We start from the raw sequence: 18,121 nt of genomic DNA, 5'->3' as shown, positions 1-18,121 counted from the left end.
CCGGTGTATTACTGTATAATCAAGGGTTTATAATAATAGCTACCTAGAATGGCTCTACAGGGTTCATACTGCTTTAACAGAGAGCAGAACCGACAATGGTTTTGTTTTACCAGCCCAAGCACCTCTTTAAACAAACCACACATTGTTCGGTTGGCTTCTTTGTCTCCACAGGAAAATGAGCTATTTCCCATCCCAGCAATCTTCCAATCTTCTCTCTTTTTTTCTTTTTTTTTTTTTTTTTGTGCTGGGTACTCTAGCCACCTTGCTTTCTGTTCACACGCTAAAGCTCTGTAGCTGCTACAGAAATAAAAAAGACCGCAGGGCTGCAACATCAATCAGGAGCACAGCACGGCCTCCGCATCTCTCCTAGCCATCGGCGGCCTTTTCAGTCACCACTTCCACAAGGGATTCCCTCGCGTATTTCATCCCCGTATGGGCTTTTATTTTGGCTTTAAAAAAATAATAACTGTAAATGCGGTGGTGGTGTTTATTTAAACGCCCCACCTTCGTGCAGGTATCCGATATCGCCCATTCTTTGCTGTATTTATCTTAGCCGCACCCTGAAAAAGTAAAACAGGAATGTTTTCCTCAAATGGCTTCTGCAGAGTGGAGACACAGAGCTGGTACCCCACACGGCTACATCCTCACAAGGGTTTACGTCCCGCTGCCCAGTAATGCACAGTGCCCTGCTCCATTTTCCTTCTAAGTAAGTTGCAACCCACAAATGATGCTGATAGAATACTCCTCCGCACCCAAATATAACCAGAGTGACACTGAGCAGAGAAGAGATGTTTTATTGATGCTGCTGCCCAGGTCGAGACCTGGAGGGTGCGAAGGAACAGGCACTCGAACTCGCTTCCCCTAAGCAACCCGGAGGAGCATCTCAGAAATACACGCACACAATTAGGAATTTTGGCATTTATTGGACAGGTCCCCGAGGCTGTTCCAATCCGGCCGCCTCGGGTGCTGCGCTCCCAGGGCAGCCCGAGCCGCACCCCCCCCCTCACCGCCGCCCCTCAGCCCCCCCGCCCGCAGAAAATGGCGGCCGCCCCCCCCCACCCCAGCGGCTCCCAGCCTTACTGCGACGCCCCAGCCGGCACCACCGCGGCTCGCCCTTCCGCCCCGCCCCCGCGCGGCCCCTCCGCCAATCACAACTGAGCCCTGCCGCCCTCTCCGACGCGCCGCGACGTCGGATTGGCTGTGAGCCGCTCCGGCCCCGCCCCCTCTCCTGGCGGCCCCTCCCTCCCCGCGGCCCCGTGTCCGGGCTCACCTCGGCTGAGCGCGGCGCCCACTCCGAAGCCCGCCCGTGAGGCAGTGCCGCCTTCCCATTGGCCCTTCTCCCGGTTTCTCCCCGCCCCTGCAGAGCGCTGATTGGCGCGGCTCTGCCCGCGGCGCTGGGATTGGCCAGCGGGCGCTGTGGTGAGGTGTGAGGCGGTGAGGCGGCCGGGGCGGCGGGGCAGAGCTGGGCATCATGGCGGAGGTAGGGGCTGGGGGCAGCGGGCTCCGGGCGCCTCCTTCCCCTTCATGACCCCATCTTCCCCTTTCTGCGTCCTGCTGCTCACCCGTCCCCGCTGCGGGGCCTTCCCTTCCCCCCTAGGCTGCGTTCCAGAAGGCCGCCGAGGAGGTGAAGCAGCTCAAGTCGCAGCCCTCGGACCAGGAGATGCTGGACGTCTACAGCCACTACAAGCAGGCCACAGTGGGCGACGTGAACACGGGTACGGGCCGCCGGGGGGGGGCTCTCTCTGAGGGGGTCTGAGCCTCAGAGGGGGGGGGGGGTCTGAGGGCTCTGGGGGGGGGGGGGGTCTCTGGGGGGGGGGGGGTCTCTGGAGGCTCTCTCTCTCTCTGGAGGGGGGGGGGGTCTCTGGAGGCTCTCTCTCTCGGGGGGGGGTCTCTGGAGCTCTCTCTCTCTCTGGGGGGGGGGGGTCTCTGGAGGCTCTCTCTCTCTCTGGGGGGGGGGGGGTCTCTGGAGGCTCTCTCTCTCTGGGGGGGGGTCTCTGGAGGCTCTCTCTCTCTGGGGGGGGGTCTCTGGAGGCTCTCTCTCTCTGTCTCTGGAGGCTCTCTCTCTGGGGGGGGGGGGGGGGGGGGGGGTCTCTGGAGGCTCTTGGGGGGGAGAGGCTGAACCTTGCCCCCCTGTTGCTTGAGATGCTTCAGGCAGCCCCGCGCTTTACACAAAATGACTCAACACCCACTTGGCGTGGGTCTGTAAGCACGCAGGCATAAGCTGACCAGACAGGGCCCTAGATAAGGGTTTGTGCAATTCATGGTTTTTAGATTAACCCAGTTGCAATTCTCTAAATTGCGGAGAGGATTCTGTGCGTTAGCTTTGCGCAAGGAGTGGATTTGGGGATTTTTGGAGTCCTCTGTCAGTAAGCAGCTGCCAAGGTCAAGGGATGCTGCTTTAACATAAGCACATCTCAGTTAAACAGACTTCAACAGCAAGGCAAGCTACACAGATGTGTAATAGCGATATTTGATGGGGGGAGAGGGTTGGTAAACTAGTTTGACGGCTAAAAATAGTACTGGAAAACTAAAAAAGAACAAAATAACACAGGATGTTTGCAGTAGGAAGAACTCTTAGAGGAGTTGCAATCAAATATCATGTCCTGGAGGGAACTGGAGCAGAAATATCTCTGCAGATGCGCTGTGCCAAATCCCTGCTGCTGCTACTTCAGCTGAGACCGTGCCTAGCGTTTAGAATGAAGCCTGTCTCTGTTGACCTTGCGTAGTACTTGAGTAACTAGAGCTAGAAATAAAAAAGGGCATTTGTTTGTAGCCCTGGCCTCCTGACCCAGTTGCTGCTAAAGGTTATTGGGTGTTGACTGAGTTCAAAGCTGGCAGGGAAAAGTACTGGAAGCAGTAAGTTTGGGTGTATACAGCCTTTTTTTTTTTGCCAAGGCAGACAGCACTTGGAGGGATGAAAGAACTGAGCTGGGTTTTAAGATGCGATCCTTCCGGTGTGGCTGGAGCTCAGCGTTGTTTGAGGTGAAGCGGTGCTGGAGCTCGTGGTCTGGCAACATTCAGCACAAGGGTTTTGCTGTGGTTAGTGTACAGGCTACTGAACAGTCCCATTCAATTCATAATCCTAGGAATTGTATTTAATGAGACAAAGAACAACTCAGAGGGGACTTCATGTGAAAGCTGATCACATCCACATCTAACCCATTTCTTCTCTCCTTGGCTACAGTGTAGCTTGTCATGGAGCTAGAATTCAGTATTTATAACCCGAGGATAACAGGGCAGAGGAAGAACTATACGTTAGGAACGCACGGTTAACTTGATGTTAATGCTTTCTAAGCTCTACGCCACTGGCTTTTGATTTCACATCTCTGTGTGTAATGGACCTTAGGGCATTTCTGCTTTACCTTAGGGCTGATGTTCTTTAATCAGGTTGTCTTCATGCCCCAGCGGTCTCTTCAGAAAGCACAGTGATAAAACCAAATTGCACCGTTTGGTGCTCTCCTGTTCAAATGCTGCTGTTTTAAGGGAACTTGGCAGACCTTTTCTGTTGCTACGAGCAGCATCCCAACATGTGCTCTTCAGCACTGGAGGTGGCTGACTGCAGGTGATTAAGTGATAGCTGCAAACGTGAACCATTGTATTTTATCGTGGTTAATTGCTGAATGGCCATGAGGAAGTAGGTATTACCTGCAGCCAGGCCACACAAACTGATTCTGTTGCTTATCTTCTCTCTCTCAGATCGCCCCGGTATGCTTGACTTCAAAGGCAAAGCAAAGTGGGATGCCTGGAATGCATTGAAAGGTAAGTGTCTGCTTAAAAAATCAAAATGAGTGAATAAAACCACTGACAAACTAGTCAGAAAGCCGTATATGGTTCAGTAAGAAACCAGATGGTGTTGTCTTGTAAGACAAGAGCTTTAGGAGTTTAAAACCATGCTTTTGATTACTTTTGCAAGGCAAATGGAAAATGTAGGCTGTCCGTAAGGAAGGGAGCTAAAGTGCAAAATGCCCAACTGCCTGAAGATGTTACACAAGGGATAACTGTAGCAGAAGCCAAAACCTAAATCTCAGTTTTCTGGGTCAGCTGTCCCTCCAGTCATTCTGTTTCTTCCAAAGTTTTCCTCACTGGAAGATCCAACTGGGCTTCTTGCTCGACATGAGGAGCAGAACAAGTGATATAAGCTATGAAAAGGAGATTTCCCTGGTGTTTTAAGAAGTCACGCTGTATCTAAATGCAGTCTGAGTTGTTTGAATAGTTTTCATGTAGTAATTGGGAATGGAGTTAGTGGAACGAAAACACTGTGTGATTGCTGCCTACACAAATGTAACTTTGCTTTGAAACGCTGCTTTCTTAGGACTGTTGAAAACTTGTTCAAAACTTTACAGGATTCTCAGCCAAGTGATCTTTTTAGTTTCTCTGCTCTCTGTTAGTAAGCTGCAAAGTTCTGTAGCAGGGAGTTGTGACTTGCTTTTGAACGCTATCTTAATGCTAAAGTCCATTCTAATGACAAAGTCATTGTTGAATGTTGTCTGGTCAGGCAAGTGAGCAGTAAGGAAGGACTTGGCTTGGATGTACTCTTAGATGAGCAGGCACATGTAAATCTGCAAGGCTTCTAAACAAATGTAGACATCACCTGAATTTGCACAGCATAAATCAACAGCCCTAGCCATTATTTTATGCTGTTGTATTCCTGGTGGCACAGTTTTGGGGTCTTTGCCAGCCTGGAAGTGGTCCTTGGAGGGGATGGAACTAACAGGAAATGCAGCAGATGTGAAATAAGCTCAGACCGAGCTGCTGAACCTGTGTCCTGCTCAAAGAAGAGCTGCTTCAGGGCAGCCTGGTGGAATGGAGCGGGATGGTGTCTCTGTTCTGACTGGTGCCTGTGTTGTGTCTTTCAGGAATGTCCAAAGAAGACGCAATGAAAGCATACGTGGCAAAAGTCGAAGAGCTGAAGGGCAAATACGGGATCTGAGGACTGGAAATAGCAACTACTTGCACACCTGAACCATGCCTTATTTCTAATGCTGTGGAAAACTGATTTCTGAAGATGATTTTACACGTGAAGTATACCGTAGTCTGTTCTCATAACGCCTGTAGTTCAGGGGAGGTCGTGTATCTGCCTAATGTACTGACACGCTAAAAATTCACTTTGAGAACAAAATAACGTGGAACTCATTAAAGTGCATTTGGTACTTCAGCTGTTGTGGTGGTCATCCCTTAGGGGCTATTCCGAGTCCGAGTTCATCCCTTAACGGCCGTGTTGCAGCTTTTGAACACTTCTGGCAGGTTAGAGCAGGGTTAGCGCTCACCTCTCCAGTCGTCACACCACTAGGGGGGGCTCGGCAATGGTTCATGCGGCGCGGACCTGTGTGCAAACCAAATCAGTGATGTTTACTGCTTTCCTTTTGCGTGGATAAACGGCAACCCACAAAAGCTGGAGCGCAGAGATTATCCTGAAGAGGCTAGGTCTAATGCTGTGTGTACTTAAACACAGCATAGGTATTCATTGCCTGTGTCTTTCAGATTCATTTAACAGTTGCCAAATCATCTTCCATAAAACACTTCTCAGAGATGTTATCCCCGAACAACAATGTTAAGGTTCAGGAGATAAAGCAGATACTCATCATCTGAACAAAAAATGGTCCGTGAACGAAAGGGCTCTGTAGACAAAGATACTGTTGATGCCCTTGCTTCTGCTTTAAATACAGAGCATCAGTGGTGCCATCTACTGCAGCTTTGGTGAGGGGTGGGTGAATCAAGCATACGTTTACTGCTTACAAGGCTCTTTGAGCAAGACTTGCAAGGGTCATCATCAAAAGTTTGTTGCAACTGTGGGTTTTAGAGAAATCTCTAATAGTTCTTTAGCTAGGGAAAGAGCTTTTGCCTTTAAAATGTGACACTGAACTGTTCCAGCATATGAGAATGAAGTCATAACCTTATTCAGGAATAGTGCCTTCTAACTCCTGCTATACTGTGCATTGTCTGGATGGATGAAGACTTCAACTCGCAGTGCTTTCAGATAAGCAATTGACTTCTATAAATACACAGGGATGAAACCTGTCATTACATACGTCTAGGTAAATATGTAATTCTGTACTAAGTTACATGGGCTTTGCTGTCTATGTTATTTAACTTGTGTTTTCTCATACCACTGGTAAGAGATAGAGATGACTTTCCTCCTTTCAAGCATGAGGAGCGGCTGAGGTCCCTTGGGTTGTCCAGCCCAGAGCAGGCTGAGGGGAGGCCTCATGGCGGCCTGCAGCTCCCTCACGAGGGGAGCGGAGGGGCAGGTGCTGAGCTCTGCTCTCTGGGGACAGCGACAGGACCCGAGGGAACGGCACGGAGCTGGGACAGGGGAGGGTCAGGCTGGGGGTTAGGGAAAGGTTCTGCACCCAGAGGGTGGTCGGGCACTGGGACAGGCTCCCCAGGGAAGCAGGCGCAGCACCGAGCCTGCTGAAGTTAAAGGAACATTTGGACAACACTCAGAAATATTGTCTGACTTTTTTCAAGTGGTCCTGTGTGGAGCCCGGAGTTGGACTCGATGATCCTTGTGGGTCCCTTCCAACTCAGGATATTCTGATTCTAAAAACTAACTTCCCCCTTTGCTACTTTCATTGGGAAATGCTCTCAGAGCTACTTTCCAACTTCCCTTTGAAACGTGTTGGGATGAAGAAGGGTTTGCTCACTGCTCTCATGAGGAAAACAGTTGCTTATTCTTGTTCTTCCCTGTTCTTCTGGGTAAGTAATATAAACATTTGGGTTTTTTTACTTCCTCTTGTATCCTCTGTTAATTGTTTGATATTAAGTGTTTAAGTACATTCAACTTGCAAAACATGGGTAAGAGCAGACGTGCAGCATAGGAGATGTTTGTAGCTTCTTGCCAGCCCTGAATTCTACCCAGCTCTGTCTTCACAGCTGTATTTTGTGATGCTGGGGAGGATTCTGCCAACTGGTAGCAGAATGCAGCTCATGCTGGCAAATGCTTCCACTTCTGCTCTTGTTTGCTGGAAGCTTATAAACTGAGCGTGCCATGTTTTGCCACCGCGCTTTCTGTCAAAACCGGTATTTGGCTCTTCAGAAACACCATTTGCTAAAACAGCAGAATTGAGCTCTCTGTCTAAAGAGAGGGCTGGGAGTAGTAAGTTCTATATCCTGTTCCTAAGTCAGCTTTATTTTACCTATGAGACCCAACTAATTATAACAGTACTGTTTTCCTGTCGGCCATTAGGAAAACACGGCTGTGCATGCAGCGCTTATCCCAGCACGGGCTTGGTCTTGGCCAGACTTAGTACCTTGTGCTTACAAATAATGTTGCTTGCCTGTCGATACAAGTGACAGAGAACTCTTCTTTGGACATCTTTATTTAAGTACTTTCTTTTTTTACCATAGTAATATCTTCTTCCTGCTTGCAGCTTCACCTTCCTTAGGAAAGTAACGTCTGTGGTCGTGCTATCTACCCTGCTTTTTGGCGATCAACAGCACATCTCACAAAATTCCAGTTATTACAGAGGTAAGAGTTACGCAGTAAGAGACTGTGAAAGGTATCGAGGCAGAAGCAAAGGTACTGATATCTGTAGGCAGTGTTGGTGATGAGAAGCAGCAAAACAAAAGTTGGTTGCCCATCTAGTAACTATTCATGTGCTTGGGAAATCATTACTGAACGAAGCACTGGATGCTGTTGGTAAGCTGGCCTCCTGCAGGCGCTCTCTTTCTTCAGAAATGCCGTGGTGTTAATGGATCCTACCACTGCAGGGAGAATGCTGAAAAAGGCTGTGAATTAAATCAAGGCGCTGTTGGTTTAGCAGCAGGGTGAGTGTCTTGAAAATGTGTGGGCTGTGTGGCTCTTCTGAAAATGTTGCTGACTTACAGACCACATAGTGTGTGCTGGCATGGAGCATGAGGCTCCCGGGCTGCACAAATAACACTTTGGCAGCAGTGATGCTACAGCAAGAATAGTTTAAAGACATCCACAGTCAAACTTGTAGGTAGAGGTACAAGAGGCTTTTATTACACTAATACAGTGGTAAGAATAGACAACCATTAAGGCACACAGCCCTTCTTGAGCCTTAAAACAGAAGCAGCAAGTCTCAAACCAAAATATGACTTCAGAATCATTGCTCTGTCTGTAATAAGGTGCTCTCAGTGGAGGAACAGATGCTTTTCATGACAGGACAGTGCTGCAAAACAGGGGATTGTTCTGACAGCCGTTCAGGGAGTTGCTGCTATTTCCTCTGTGTTAGATCAAAGAAAGGACAGCCACATCCTGATCCTTGCAGTGTTTGGAAAGGGGAAAAGACGTGCTCTGAAACAAGCCCAACACGCCGGAGGTCAGAGGCCAGCTGGCATACATGCACTCAGGTCTGGTTTGCTGAGTTTGCAGAGCGTGCAGAACGGAATCTGGACTTTGGATATGGCAATAATAAATGCTAACTTGCATGTCTGATAAGAGAGTGTTCTGTCTATCGCACTTCTTCTATTAGTTCTTGCATAGAGAAGTCAGTGGACTGGTACCCAGTGCAATTAGAGATAAACTATAAGGGGTGTGGCTTTTCTTTTTTTTTTCTTTTTGCTTTTGGGTTATGCTTGCTCTTACCAAAGACTCATGGAAGTGCAGCACCCCTTGTGCAAATTTAACAAATCTGTATTGGTGTGCTGCTTTAGGACCGTAGCAGATTTCTTCCATCCTGAGAGGCTGAGTTTTTTGTTTGACTAAATAAAAGGCATTCCGAAGGTGACTGCAGTGTGCAACTGTCTCTCTGTCAAAATTCTCCAGCCCTAATCTGGAGTGATCTCGTTTCTCAAAAACAGTATTTTAACCTTTGAACTTATTTGACCCTGATGATAGTGCTAAAAATAAATGACAATTGTATTTGCATTTTAAAATACAGGCGCTCGTCCACTGAGTGTTCAGAACTAACAGTGTTGGGCAATACCACTTCGGGGTGACTGGGTATCCAAGCTGTCTTGTGCATATTTGTGGGTTTGATTGTTAACGAGGGGCTTGGATGGGTTTTTAAACACCACAACTGTAATTTCAAAAGAGCTAAAACAACTTGATGTTGCATAGACGCAGCAGATTTGAGTGAGTCACAGTAGTAAATTAGGAAGTACAAAAGTTGATAGAACAGAAATACAAAAAAAGAAGACGATCTGTTTTTTTTCCCCATCCACAAGTACATGAAGCATCTTCAGACTCAGATAAGTGATCTATAGATTAGCCAGTATGCAGCTGCTATTTTACAGTGCAAATAGCATAGATTCATGCCTAGAATGGATCAGTCTCCTTCATTTACAAAAAGAGCTTATTTCCTCTAGAAAAGACATATCTAAAATTTATACACAGCCTGGGTGGGTTATTCCCAGTCCACATGTTTTCATGTGGAGTTTGACTGCAGCAGTATTTTAACTTTTATTCCTGTTTCTGCCTGTGGCTTCTGGATGTTTTAGTCCCAGTAGGCATACACTTGTTTTTCAAGCTCTGACCCTCTTAATACTTTGTTCAGATTAATATGAAGCTGATTCATCTTTTACAACCATCCTGCCATCCAGGGAAGTTTTAGAGCAATCTTTTTGCCATATCAAGTACCTGACGACATACAGAGGTGTTCTCAAAATTTTTTAGTATGTCGTGCTTCTAATGTTTGCAGACTTTGATACTTGAGACTGTCTTGACTAATGGAGAAACCGTTCAAAAATGCAGTGTAGTTAATAAGCATGGGACTGGGGAGATTATGGAGCATATCTGAAAACCTGAGGACCCATTGCAGTCCAGGAACATCTGGCCAAAATTCCTGTATTTATGAAATTTATGAAAGCAGTGACATGAAAAACAGCCTGGATGTGGAATCAGTGGCTCAGCAGATCCCTTATGTGATAATCCTTATGTTAGCAAAGATTATTTTAGCTCTCAGTACTGCCGCTGCAATGAGAAGTTCCTTATTGACATGAAAAAGAGCCCAAAGTCCTGACAAGCTGGGATGTCGTGTAATCTCTGCTTAGTGGGTTCTAAGTCATACGCGTGTTCTGTTTGCAAGCCTGGATTGCCTCAGGCAGGTCACTCCACACCCTGACAAAACGACATTTCTTAGCTAATACAGCCAGAAAGACACCTTTTTCCACAAAGTACACAAGACACTGTGTTCACCACAGGGCTGAGATAGGAGCGTTAGGAGGAAATGGCATACTGCGTATTTGAATGAGCTCTGAATCTGAAAGGTACGCTCACTAGTCCAATGCACTCGGTACTTTTAACTCTGAGTATTTAGCTGCATTGATCTGACTTTTTACAGAAGGGGAAAATTGTGTTATTCAGTTTCTCTCCTGTCTTTTATAGGATTTTTCCTCCAGCTTAAATATAAAAATGTGGGTCCATATTTCAATATTGAAAGGCTAGAGATTTATTTTCTTTCTTGAATATATATTTTAAAGCATCAATTTATGCTGCTATAGACTCATGCAAACACTTCACAATATGACCTAAGCCAGCACAACTATTGCTAGAGGTCCCTGAAAAGAGTTGAATCCAAAGGAGAACGAAGAAGCACTTGATATTGGGTCTCTGTAATATGATGCTTCAGTCGGTCCACAAACTGATGAAAATAAAAACAAACAAAAAAAATCCAGAATAAAAACTCTTATTTCTTTAAGTCTGTCCTTCTGTTTAAAGTATCTCTTCTTATTTTTAGATATATTTAGTTTGGGGAGGCTGGGGGGGAATCAAGGAGTAGAGTCACTGTAGTGGATGTGCATATTATCTTTTTTTTTTTTAAAAGTAACAAGTACCTTAACAGATACTGTGTGATCTGGGTGAATGATCCCAAACCTCTGCGGTGCATCCTGCCATGTCCAGCAGTGGATGAGAGCTTCGGGGGCTGCAGCGTCCGCGACAGCCCCCGGCTGGGTGAGTGCAGTAAGTATATAAGGAATTGGCACAGGAGAGGCCTCGGACAGGAGGCGAAGTGAAGCCATCTGGCCCAGGAGCTGTCTGCTCTCCACGCGCTGAACTGCAGCCTTTACGTGTTCGGGCAAGGCTGTCCTGTTGGCTGCAGCAACTTGCAGTGATGTGAGGAAAATCGTGAGCTAAAGCGTTTGTGACAAGGGGTTGGTCCAAGCTGCACGGGCCCTGGTACAACCCAAAACCCCCTCATGTTAGGAGAGTTGCCTGGGGCACAACTCGTTGAGGGTGACTCTGCCCGTGTTCCCGGTAGCTGCTTGCCTTAAGCAATTTTGCCAGCTACTTGCTGACTCTTTACCCCATTCCAGAAGCTCTTTTTCAGTTGAACTCAGCCTGAGCTGAATGTGGCTTCTTGAACTTGTGTTTTCAATCTGTTGCCTTTTTTCTTTTTTTTGCAAAAGAACAATGATGCAAGACAGCTAGCCTCTTTCTCATAATACTGCCTAAATTTTATTTTTTTTTTTTTTAGCAAATATGAAGGAAACCATCTTGCCCTTTGTACATCCCCTGGGCATCTCTCAAAGTGTCAGTCCCTACTGAGGATCTCTTTGTCTCCAAAATCAACTCAATTTCTGTCTGGAAAGACACCTTGAAATAGGGATCTGATAAAAATGAAGACTTAAATTCCTAGCTAGGTCAGTTGCTATCCCAAGAGTTATGATGACATGACTGGAAAGAGTTTTTCTCAACAGGCAACTAAATGCATTTGCAGAACTAGCTGACTGCAAGATTGGAAGAACCCGTGCCGCAGGGTACGTGCTGCGGGGAGAAAACGGAGGAACAGATCCTTCATGTTGCATACATAAGCCAGTGAAGTATCATGCAATATCCAGTCGCTTCCAGAGCGTGCTAGTTTGGGTTGGTTCGTAATGTTTGCGGGCAGAAGTTGTGATTTATCAGTTAAATATTTGTAAGGTGCCTGGCGGTGTGGCAGGTAATCGCTGCTTTACCTCAAAGTGAAATACTTCACCAGGTAACTGCTTCCTAAGCCCCGGTGACTCCCAGACTTTGAGCTGACCGTCTCGAACGTTCCTCGTGCCTCTGCAGGAGAAAAGCTGGAAATGATTCGTCAGTGTTAAAAATATTATTTGAAATGAACCAGATTAAACTATCCCATGCTTTACAACAACCTCTGGTAATTTCCATTATTTATGAACACATTTCCCTGAAAATTTTCTCTCCAGGGATAGGATGTGAAATACCCACTTAAACAATAGAGAAAAGGGACTTTATAAACAGAATAATGAAACTGGCAATGTCCCAAGCACTCTAAATTAACACAGCTGAGGTAAAAATACATTTGAAGTGTTTTAAAGGTCATTTACCATACTGTTACAATATAGGTAACATCTACAGTGAAAAATACTAATTTTGGTTTTCCTTTTTAAATATAAAGCACTTTTTATTGTAAAACATTCTCCATACACAATTTTCCAAACTGATCATCTTGAGGCATTTTTCTGCAATCTTTCCTCTATCTTCAAGCAATTCTGTTATTTTTTAACTTGGAAAGGCATAAAATATGTTTGGCTTGCTCTGTTACAAGATGATGAAGAGAAATTTTTTCTTCCCCTTGAAAAAGATGCCTGGTTCTAGCAGGTTTTATAAATCCAGACGTCTTTAGCAGAACAAATCTCCAGCCCAGCAACAGCAGAAACAAAGAAATACTAAACTACGAGTAATTTTAATTTACAAGTGTTATCTTCATCTTCCTCTTGGTTACTTAAGTAAAGAATGGATCTGAAAACACAAATCCAATCCTGATATTAATTACATGTCAAGTTTCATTCTGGTTTGAGTTTTATATTTGAGGGGAAAAAAATTAGGTGCAAAACATCAAAGCAACTTTGTGTTTGCAGGAGAAATAGGGTAACAACACCATCCTTATCCTTAACAAACCATCTTGGCAGATAACTGCGTATCTACTAAAGGATCCAGATATGAGAAGGAGCAGTTTTAGTTTCCAAAATAATCACTAGATTCCTCTTTCTGTAAAGATTTATGCACGTATTTACCCATGTGAGCCTCCCATTAGCTTTCACAAAAAAAGATCTTGTTCAGCAGGATGCACCCCCGTTAAAAAAAATGCTGAAGTCATTGGGGTAACACATGCTTTAAAGTCAGATCTATTCTTAATAATTTTGTTAATTAGGAGCCAAATTGCCTAGTGCTTTGCTGGATTGAGCCTATGTTACAGAAAGCATAAGTCACGTGAGGTTTCTGCCAGATAAGAGTTGGTGTATTTTGTCTGGCCCCAGCCTGCATTTGCTCAGCACCGCTACGTGCAAGCAGAGTTTGTTCATCTCATGCAGCAAATGAGACAACACAGCCTGCTTGCCATTTTGACCCATAAGTAAATGTTGTTAAATCTAGAACTTAAAAAGCAGAAAGACATAACAGCAACTGAACGTAATGAGTCTCAACGCTGATGTAGAAACGCTGTTTAAAAACCTGTGTAATATATCGCTCAGGATGTTCACGAATCCCTTCTACCATATGATGAACCTAAAATGAAAGGGACACAGTAAGCATCCACTTTGCTAGCTTGGATGATGTTGTTGGCAAACAAAAACTGATGCAGTTCACAAAGCCACAGAAGATGTTTTACCAACAGACCCTGCAAAAATTTTGTGTTGCAAAAGTGGAAAATCCCAGTGCAGTGTTTGATCGAAGTATAATCCAATAACGTATACAGCCTGGAAGAAAAACAATTAAATGAAGGCTTTTGCAGGACAAGAGGAAGAAGAAGGTCAGAATTTATCATTAAATTGTGAACTGCAAAAACTAAAGTAAACATGTTGTTCTGAACACTCCTCCCTGGAAGAAAACTACTAGAAATGGTGCTACAGGAAACACCCCCAGCCAAATCAGAGCAGATATAGATATAGGTATGTATTTTTAAAGGAAACATAAGTGTACGACCGAGTAGAGATGACAGTGATGAGACAACCCGCATAAAGGCGGGTTCAGAAATTCAGAATTTGTTCAGAAGTGGAAACTGGAGCAAGGGTGAAGTTACGAGAGCTTCTGCCGCGGCTTGGTGGAGAGGACGTGGGCAGCTCTTCGTGCTTGGGCTGACCCACGAGCAACCACCCACGGTGCGTGTCCACCACGGCCCACGGAACCACCACGGCCATCTCTGCTGGAACCGAGACCAGCTTTAGGCAGTGCAACAGGGGATCCTGACAACCCAGCGCAAGCCAACTTCCTTTAGGCTTTTTTAAAGCCGCTTGTGCCCCCCCCCAATAATAATAACAAAGTAAAAACCGATCAGTAAATTCATCAGAAGAGGGCAAAACACGAGCAAGGAAAAGACCGAGGGCGTGAAACTCTGGGAGCAGAGCCGGTTCTGCTGATGCAAAGCACAGGTGGGGAGCGATGAGGGGGCGCAGGCAGCCCGGGGGGAGGCCGCCGGGGGGCGAGGGGAGCCCAGGCCCGGCCCTGGGCTGTGGAGCCCGGCCCGGCACGGCCCGGCACGGCTCGGCTGGGCTCGGCACAGCCCGACACGGCTCGGCTGGGCTCGGCCGGGCTCAGCACAGCCCAGCGCGGCTCGCCTCGGCCCGGCTCCGCCCGTCGGGGCCGCGCTGCTGCTGACTCAGCCGCGGGGGGGCCCCGCAGGCGTGGCGGCCGCCTCCGGGGCCATAAAGGGCCGCGACCGGAGCCCGCCCCGGCCTCTCCTCGGCGCGAGGTGCCGCCGGCAGCATGACGGCCATCGGGGCGCAGGTAGGGCGGAGGCAGCCCCCTGGGCCCCGCGGAGCCCGGACGGGGTGGGGATGGGGGGGAAGCTCCTGCTCCGGTCGCCCCCTCGGTGCTCCCCCCCCCCCCACGCCCGTTCCTGCTGGGACCCCCAGCCCCGGGGGTCGGAGCCGCGGGGTGCGAAGAGCCGGGCTCGGGGTGGGCAGAGCCGGGGGGGCTGCACCCCTGGGACCCCCCTCCTGCCACCTTCCATCCTCCCCCCGGCCCCCTGCTTCCTCCAGCCCGGGCAGGGATCAGGATCAGGCTCTGCACGGAGCCCCCGCACCCCAAACCTGTCCCCCGACGTGCAGGCAGGCAGAGCCAAAATCACCTCAAGCGCTGCCACCGGTCCTGCGAGCCCCCCTCTGCCTCGTCCCCACAGCCTCCTTCCCGCCCGAAGAAGCGCTCCTAACTCTCTTTTTCTCCTTCCCCACCACCCTCGAAGGCGCAGAGGCTGCTGGCGCACCGGAGACCGCAGAAAGCCTTCTTCGAGACGCTGATCAGGAGCCTGATCATCCTGTGCGTGGCCATCGCCGTCGTCCTCTCGTCCATCTCCGTCTGCGACGGCCGCTGGCTGCTGGCGAGGGGCGAGCTCTTCGGGCTGTGGCACTTCTGCACCGTCAGCAACGGCAGCGTCCTGAAGTGCAGCACCGACCTGGGCCTGGCCAACGTGGAGGGGCTGAGCGTGGGCATGATTCCCATCAGGAGCATGGTGTCCTTCGCCGTCGTGGTCGCTATCTTTGGCCTGGAGCTGCTGATGGTCTCCCAGGTCTGCGAAGACGCCAACTCGAGGCGCAAGTGGTCGATGGGCTCGGTCCTCATCCTTGGCTCGTTTCTGCTGTCGGCCGCTGGGGTTCTGAGCTTCTCCATCCTCATGAAGGATCACCTCACCTTCATGGGCTTCACGCTGACGTACTGGTGCGAGTTCATCGCAGCCTTTCTCTTCTTCCTCAACGGGATCAGCGGATTGCACATCAACAGCATAACGCACCCCAGGAACAGGGTAGGAAAAATCTAGGTGCCGAGGGTGTACTGTGCCTTTGTGTAATCAGCTTTGCCAATTAGACTGGAAAAAAAAGGGAGTCTAATGAAGTTTGAAAAGGACACCATGCCTTAAATCACGTGCAAGGAGGGAAGTGTGAGTCAGGCAGGCAATTGCAGAAGACATGCCCACCGGCCAGCGCGGAGGCTGGGACTGGCTGCTGCTGGCACACAGCTTCCCAGAGGAATGGATGAAGAAGGAGGCTTCCTGCTGAGCTTGTGCAGGAGGAGCAGGCTGCAACCTACACAAGTGGGCTCAGCTTTTGAGGCTTACACAAAGCCTGTACTGGTGTGGGTTTGGTGCTGCTGGGCTTTCCCCTGCGCTCTGGAGCCTGTGAAGAGTGTGACGTACCTCCAGAGCATCTCACGGCTTTGTTCTGTCTCAGGGATGGATGACTTGTGCCTGGCCATGCTTACTGAAAACCTTCTTTGGGCCTCACTCTCCTCCTTTCCCCTTTCAAAAGAGAAGGCACGCAGGCAAACGGATCACTTACGTTGTGTCCTACAACTGCAATCCCTGTCCCAGCCTCTGTAGGTCTGTCTGTAACTCCTCTGAGCAGAGGGACAGGGCAATGTGGCTGTCCCGGGGCCCGAGGGCAGGCTCGGGGTGATGCAGGAGTACAGGGAAGGCTGCACCGCCTGCCTCGGGCAGCAGCATGTTCCTGCACTCACAGCCTCTCCCCTGCTGCTTGTCAGTGCCCATACAGCACCTTGGTCAATGCCAGGTGCCCCTTGCCCATGCTGGCTCCCTCACAGCCCTTGCATAGTTTGCTGTGGTGGGGTTTCCTCTTGCTGGTTTCTTTTCCATCTGTCTGGGGATGGAAGGAGAGGGCCAAGCTTTGGGTGGGCATTGTGGCTGGGCAGACCATGCTTACTCCTGCATCTCAGCACACCTGGGGTGTTTTGGTCAGGAAGGCTTCCCTCCAAGGCAGTGGGAAATGCACTTATCCTCTAGCTGAGAGTTTCCTTTAATATTCCTCCTAAGCAGAGAAAACTCCAGGTCCTCCTGGTCACACCAAGTCCCTTTCTTCCCTTGATTAACAGTGGATCTAGGAGGAGAAGCCTGTGATCATTTAAGGAGCAGCTGGTGGGGGCAGCTCTGATCTGTCACAGCTGGAGGAACTCCAAAGAGACTTGACTGAAATATCAGTAAGGCTGGCCACCCCTTGCCATTGCTTAGTTAAGATCTCTAAAATTGTTGCAGCTTTGAAGTTCCCTGTGGTGTCTGATGTAAAAGGAGAGAAGACCAAGAGGTTGTTTGTCCTGAATGTCTCCTCCCTGTGCAATGTACAACACTGTCTGTGAGATAAATGTTCTGAGTATTTCAGGGTCTTTGGTTTAAAGTCTTTTTTTTTTTTCTGTATCTGCTGTTAAGACTGCTTGTATTTTGTTCTAGTACAGGTGTTTCTACATGTTTCATCCCTGTAGTTTGTTTGGTAGCTGTAGAGCAAGATTTTCATTTCCTGTGCAGCACGTTTAACACAATTTTTCACCCAAGACAAAAGCATCACAGCATGAAGGCCAGGTAGGAAAGCCACAAGTAAACAGATTCATGTTTGAATGCAGTTTGTAAGGCAAGAGTTGTAAGATCATACATCTGCACTTACTGAACGCACTCAGGTGGACTTCCTTCATGAGGACAGTCCCTGTACCTTCTTGGGTGGCCGTAAACTTTTAAGGTAACATTCCTCAGTCTCCTGCAATGCAGTTTTAGACCAGGCTGGCTCTGGACAATGCCACTTGCACATCTTCTGGTGAGACGAGTGCTGTTGGCTTTGGCTGCACCACTTACCCCAGAGAGAGACTGCAAGGTGCAGTCCCGGATGGCTGCACCCTGGCGTTACCAGGTGGTTGGGTGCCCCAAGTAACTACCGATCAGTCCTGGTGTGCAGGGATGTCTGTGTTGGGCAGGACAATTTCTCCTTTTTCTAGGGACCTGGGGGTATCCAAACAGACCTAAACTGCTTGCGGGACGGTGCCTGCAGCCCCTGCGCCCTTGGGAGGAGGGCAGGCACAGAGAGCACGTCCCCAGTCGGTGCCTCTGACTCCACTCAGGAGGCAGATGACAATTGGCCTTTGAGTTCACACAGGGCTCGGTGCAGTTGAGGGTGGTTTCAAGATGCCCTCTGCTAACTGGAGAAGAGGCCTTTTGTTGGGGGTAAGGAATCCTCCAGGGAAAATACAGTAACTTTTTTTTATTTTTCCAGCTAGCTTTTTATAGTACTACTTGACTTACTAGTGCTGGGTGAAAATGCGTTTTGGTGGCTAAATGCTACAAAACAGGGTTGATTGTCTCGGAGACGTCCTCATATACAGCATCCTGCGCTGCAGTTGGCAACTGTTCATTTTCTGAAGCAACTGTCAAGCAAGCAATATTACTGAATTTTGTTAAATAAATTTCTTTGAAGAAAAAGAGAATTGTCATTTTCTGTA

At 48.2% G+C, this 18,121-nt stretch overlaps 3 protein-coding genes across 7 annotated transcripts in view; 2 read left to right on the top strand and 1 right to left on the bottom strand.

Moving 5' to 3' along the window:
- C6H2orf76 (chromosome 6 C2orf76 homolog) overlaps positions 1-1,151 on the bottom strand; it is a 38,835-nt gene extending 37,684 nt beyond the window's left edge. For 4 of the 5 annotated variants that reach the window (XM_066999150.1, XM_066999149.1, XM_066999147.1 and 1 more), the window contains exons 1-2: positions 1,081-1,125; positions 505-560 (exon numbers count right to left, since the gene is read on the bottom strand). In XM_066999150.1, the coding sequence (XP_066855251.1) occupies positions 505-532 (28 nt within the window). In that variant the 5' untranslated portion in view covers positions 533-560; positions 1,081-1,125. Of the gene's footprint in view, positions 1-504; positions 561-1,080 lie in introns of all 5 variants that reach the window. The other variant, XM_066999148.1, reaches the window with a different exon arrangement.
- A 175-nt stretch (positions 1,152-1,326) lies between these two features.
- On the top strand, positions 1,327-5,155 carry DBI (diazepam binding inhibitor, acyl-CoA binding protein). Its single transcript, XM_048079674.2, has 4 exons — positions 1,327-1,480; positions 1,598-1,715; positions 3,697-3,759; positions 4,857-5,155. The coding sequence occupies exons 1-4, from the start codon at positions 1,472-1,474 to the stop codon at positions 4,928-4,930; spliced, it is 264 nt and encodes an 87-aa protein (XP_047935631.1). The 5' UTR covers positions 1,327-1,471; the 3' UTR covers positions 4,931-5,155.
- Positions 5,156-14,462: 9,307 nt separating this feature from the next.
- Positions 14,463-18,118, top strand: TMEM37 (transmembrane protein 37). The gene is made up of 2 exons (XM_048079660.2): positions 14,463-14,635; positions 15,093-18,118. Exons 1-2 carry the CDS (start codon positions 14,615-14,617, stop codon positions 15,663-15,665), a joined length of 594 nt encoding a protein of 197 aa, XP_047935617.1. The 5' UTR covers positions 14,463-14,614; the 3' UTR covers positions 15,666-18,118.
- Positions 18,119-18,121: the final 3 nt, after the last annotated feature.

The sequence above is a fragment of the Anser cygnoides genome, chromosome 6, assembly GCF_040182565.1.
Source record: "Anser cygnoides isolate HZ-2024a breed goose chromosome 6, Taihu_goose_T2T_genome, whole genome shotgun sequence".
Classification (NCBI taxonomy): domain Eukaryota; kingdom Metazoa; phylum Chordata; class Aves; order Anseriformes; family Anatidae; genus Anser; species Anser cygnoides.
Note: the sequence above shows the minus strand (reverse complement) of the source record. Positions and strands in the feature narration are given on the sequence as shown.

Bases quoted from the DNA above. Each gene is read 5' to 3' on its own strand.
- DBI (XM_048079674.2), top strand. The intron at 1,716-3,696 runs GTACGGGCCGCC...TCTCTCTCTCAG, and splicing joins AGTGGGCGACGTGAACACGG to ATCGCCCCGGTATGCTTGAC. The intron at 3,760-4,856 runs GTAAGTGTCTGC...TGTGTCTTTCAG, and splicing joins TGCCTGGAATGCATTGAAAG to GAATGTCCAAAGAAGACGCA.
- TMEM37 (XM_048079660.2), top strand. From the start codon at position 14,615: ATGACGGCCATCGGGGCGCAG. The intron at 14,636-15,092 runs GTAGGGCGGAGG...CCACCCTCGAAG, and splicing joins TGACGGCCATCGGGGCGCAG to GCGCAGAGGCTGCTGGCGCA.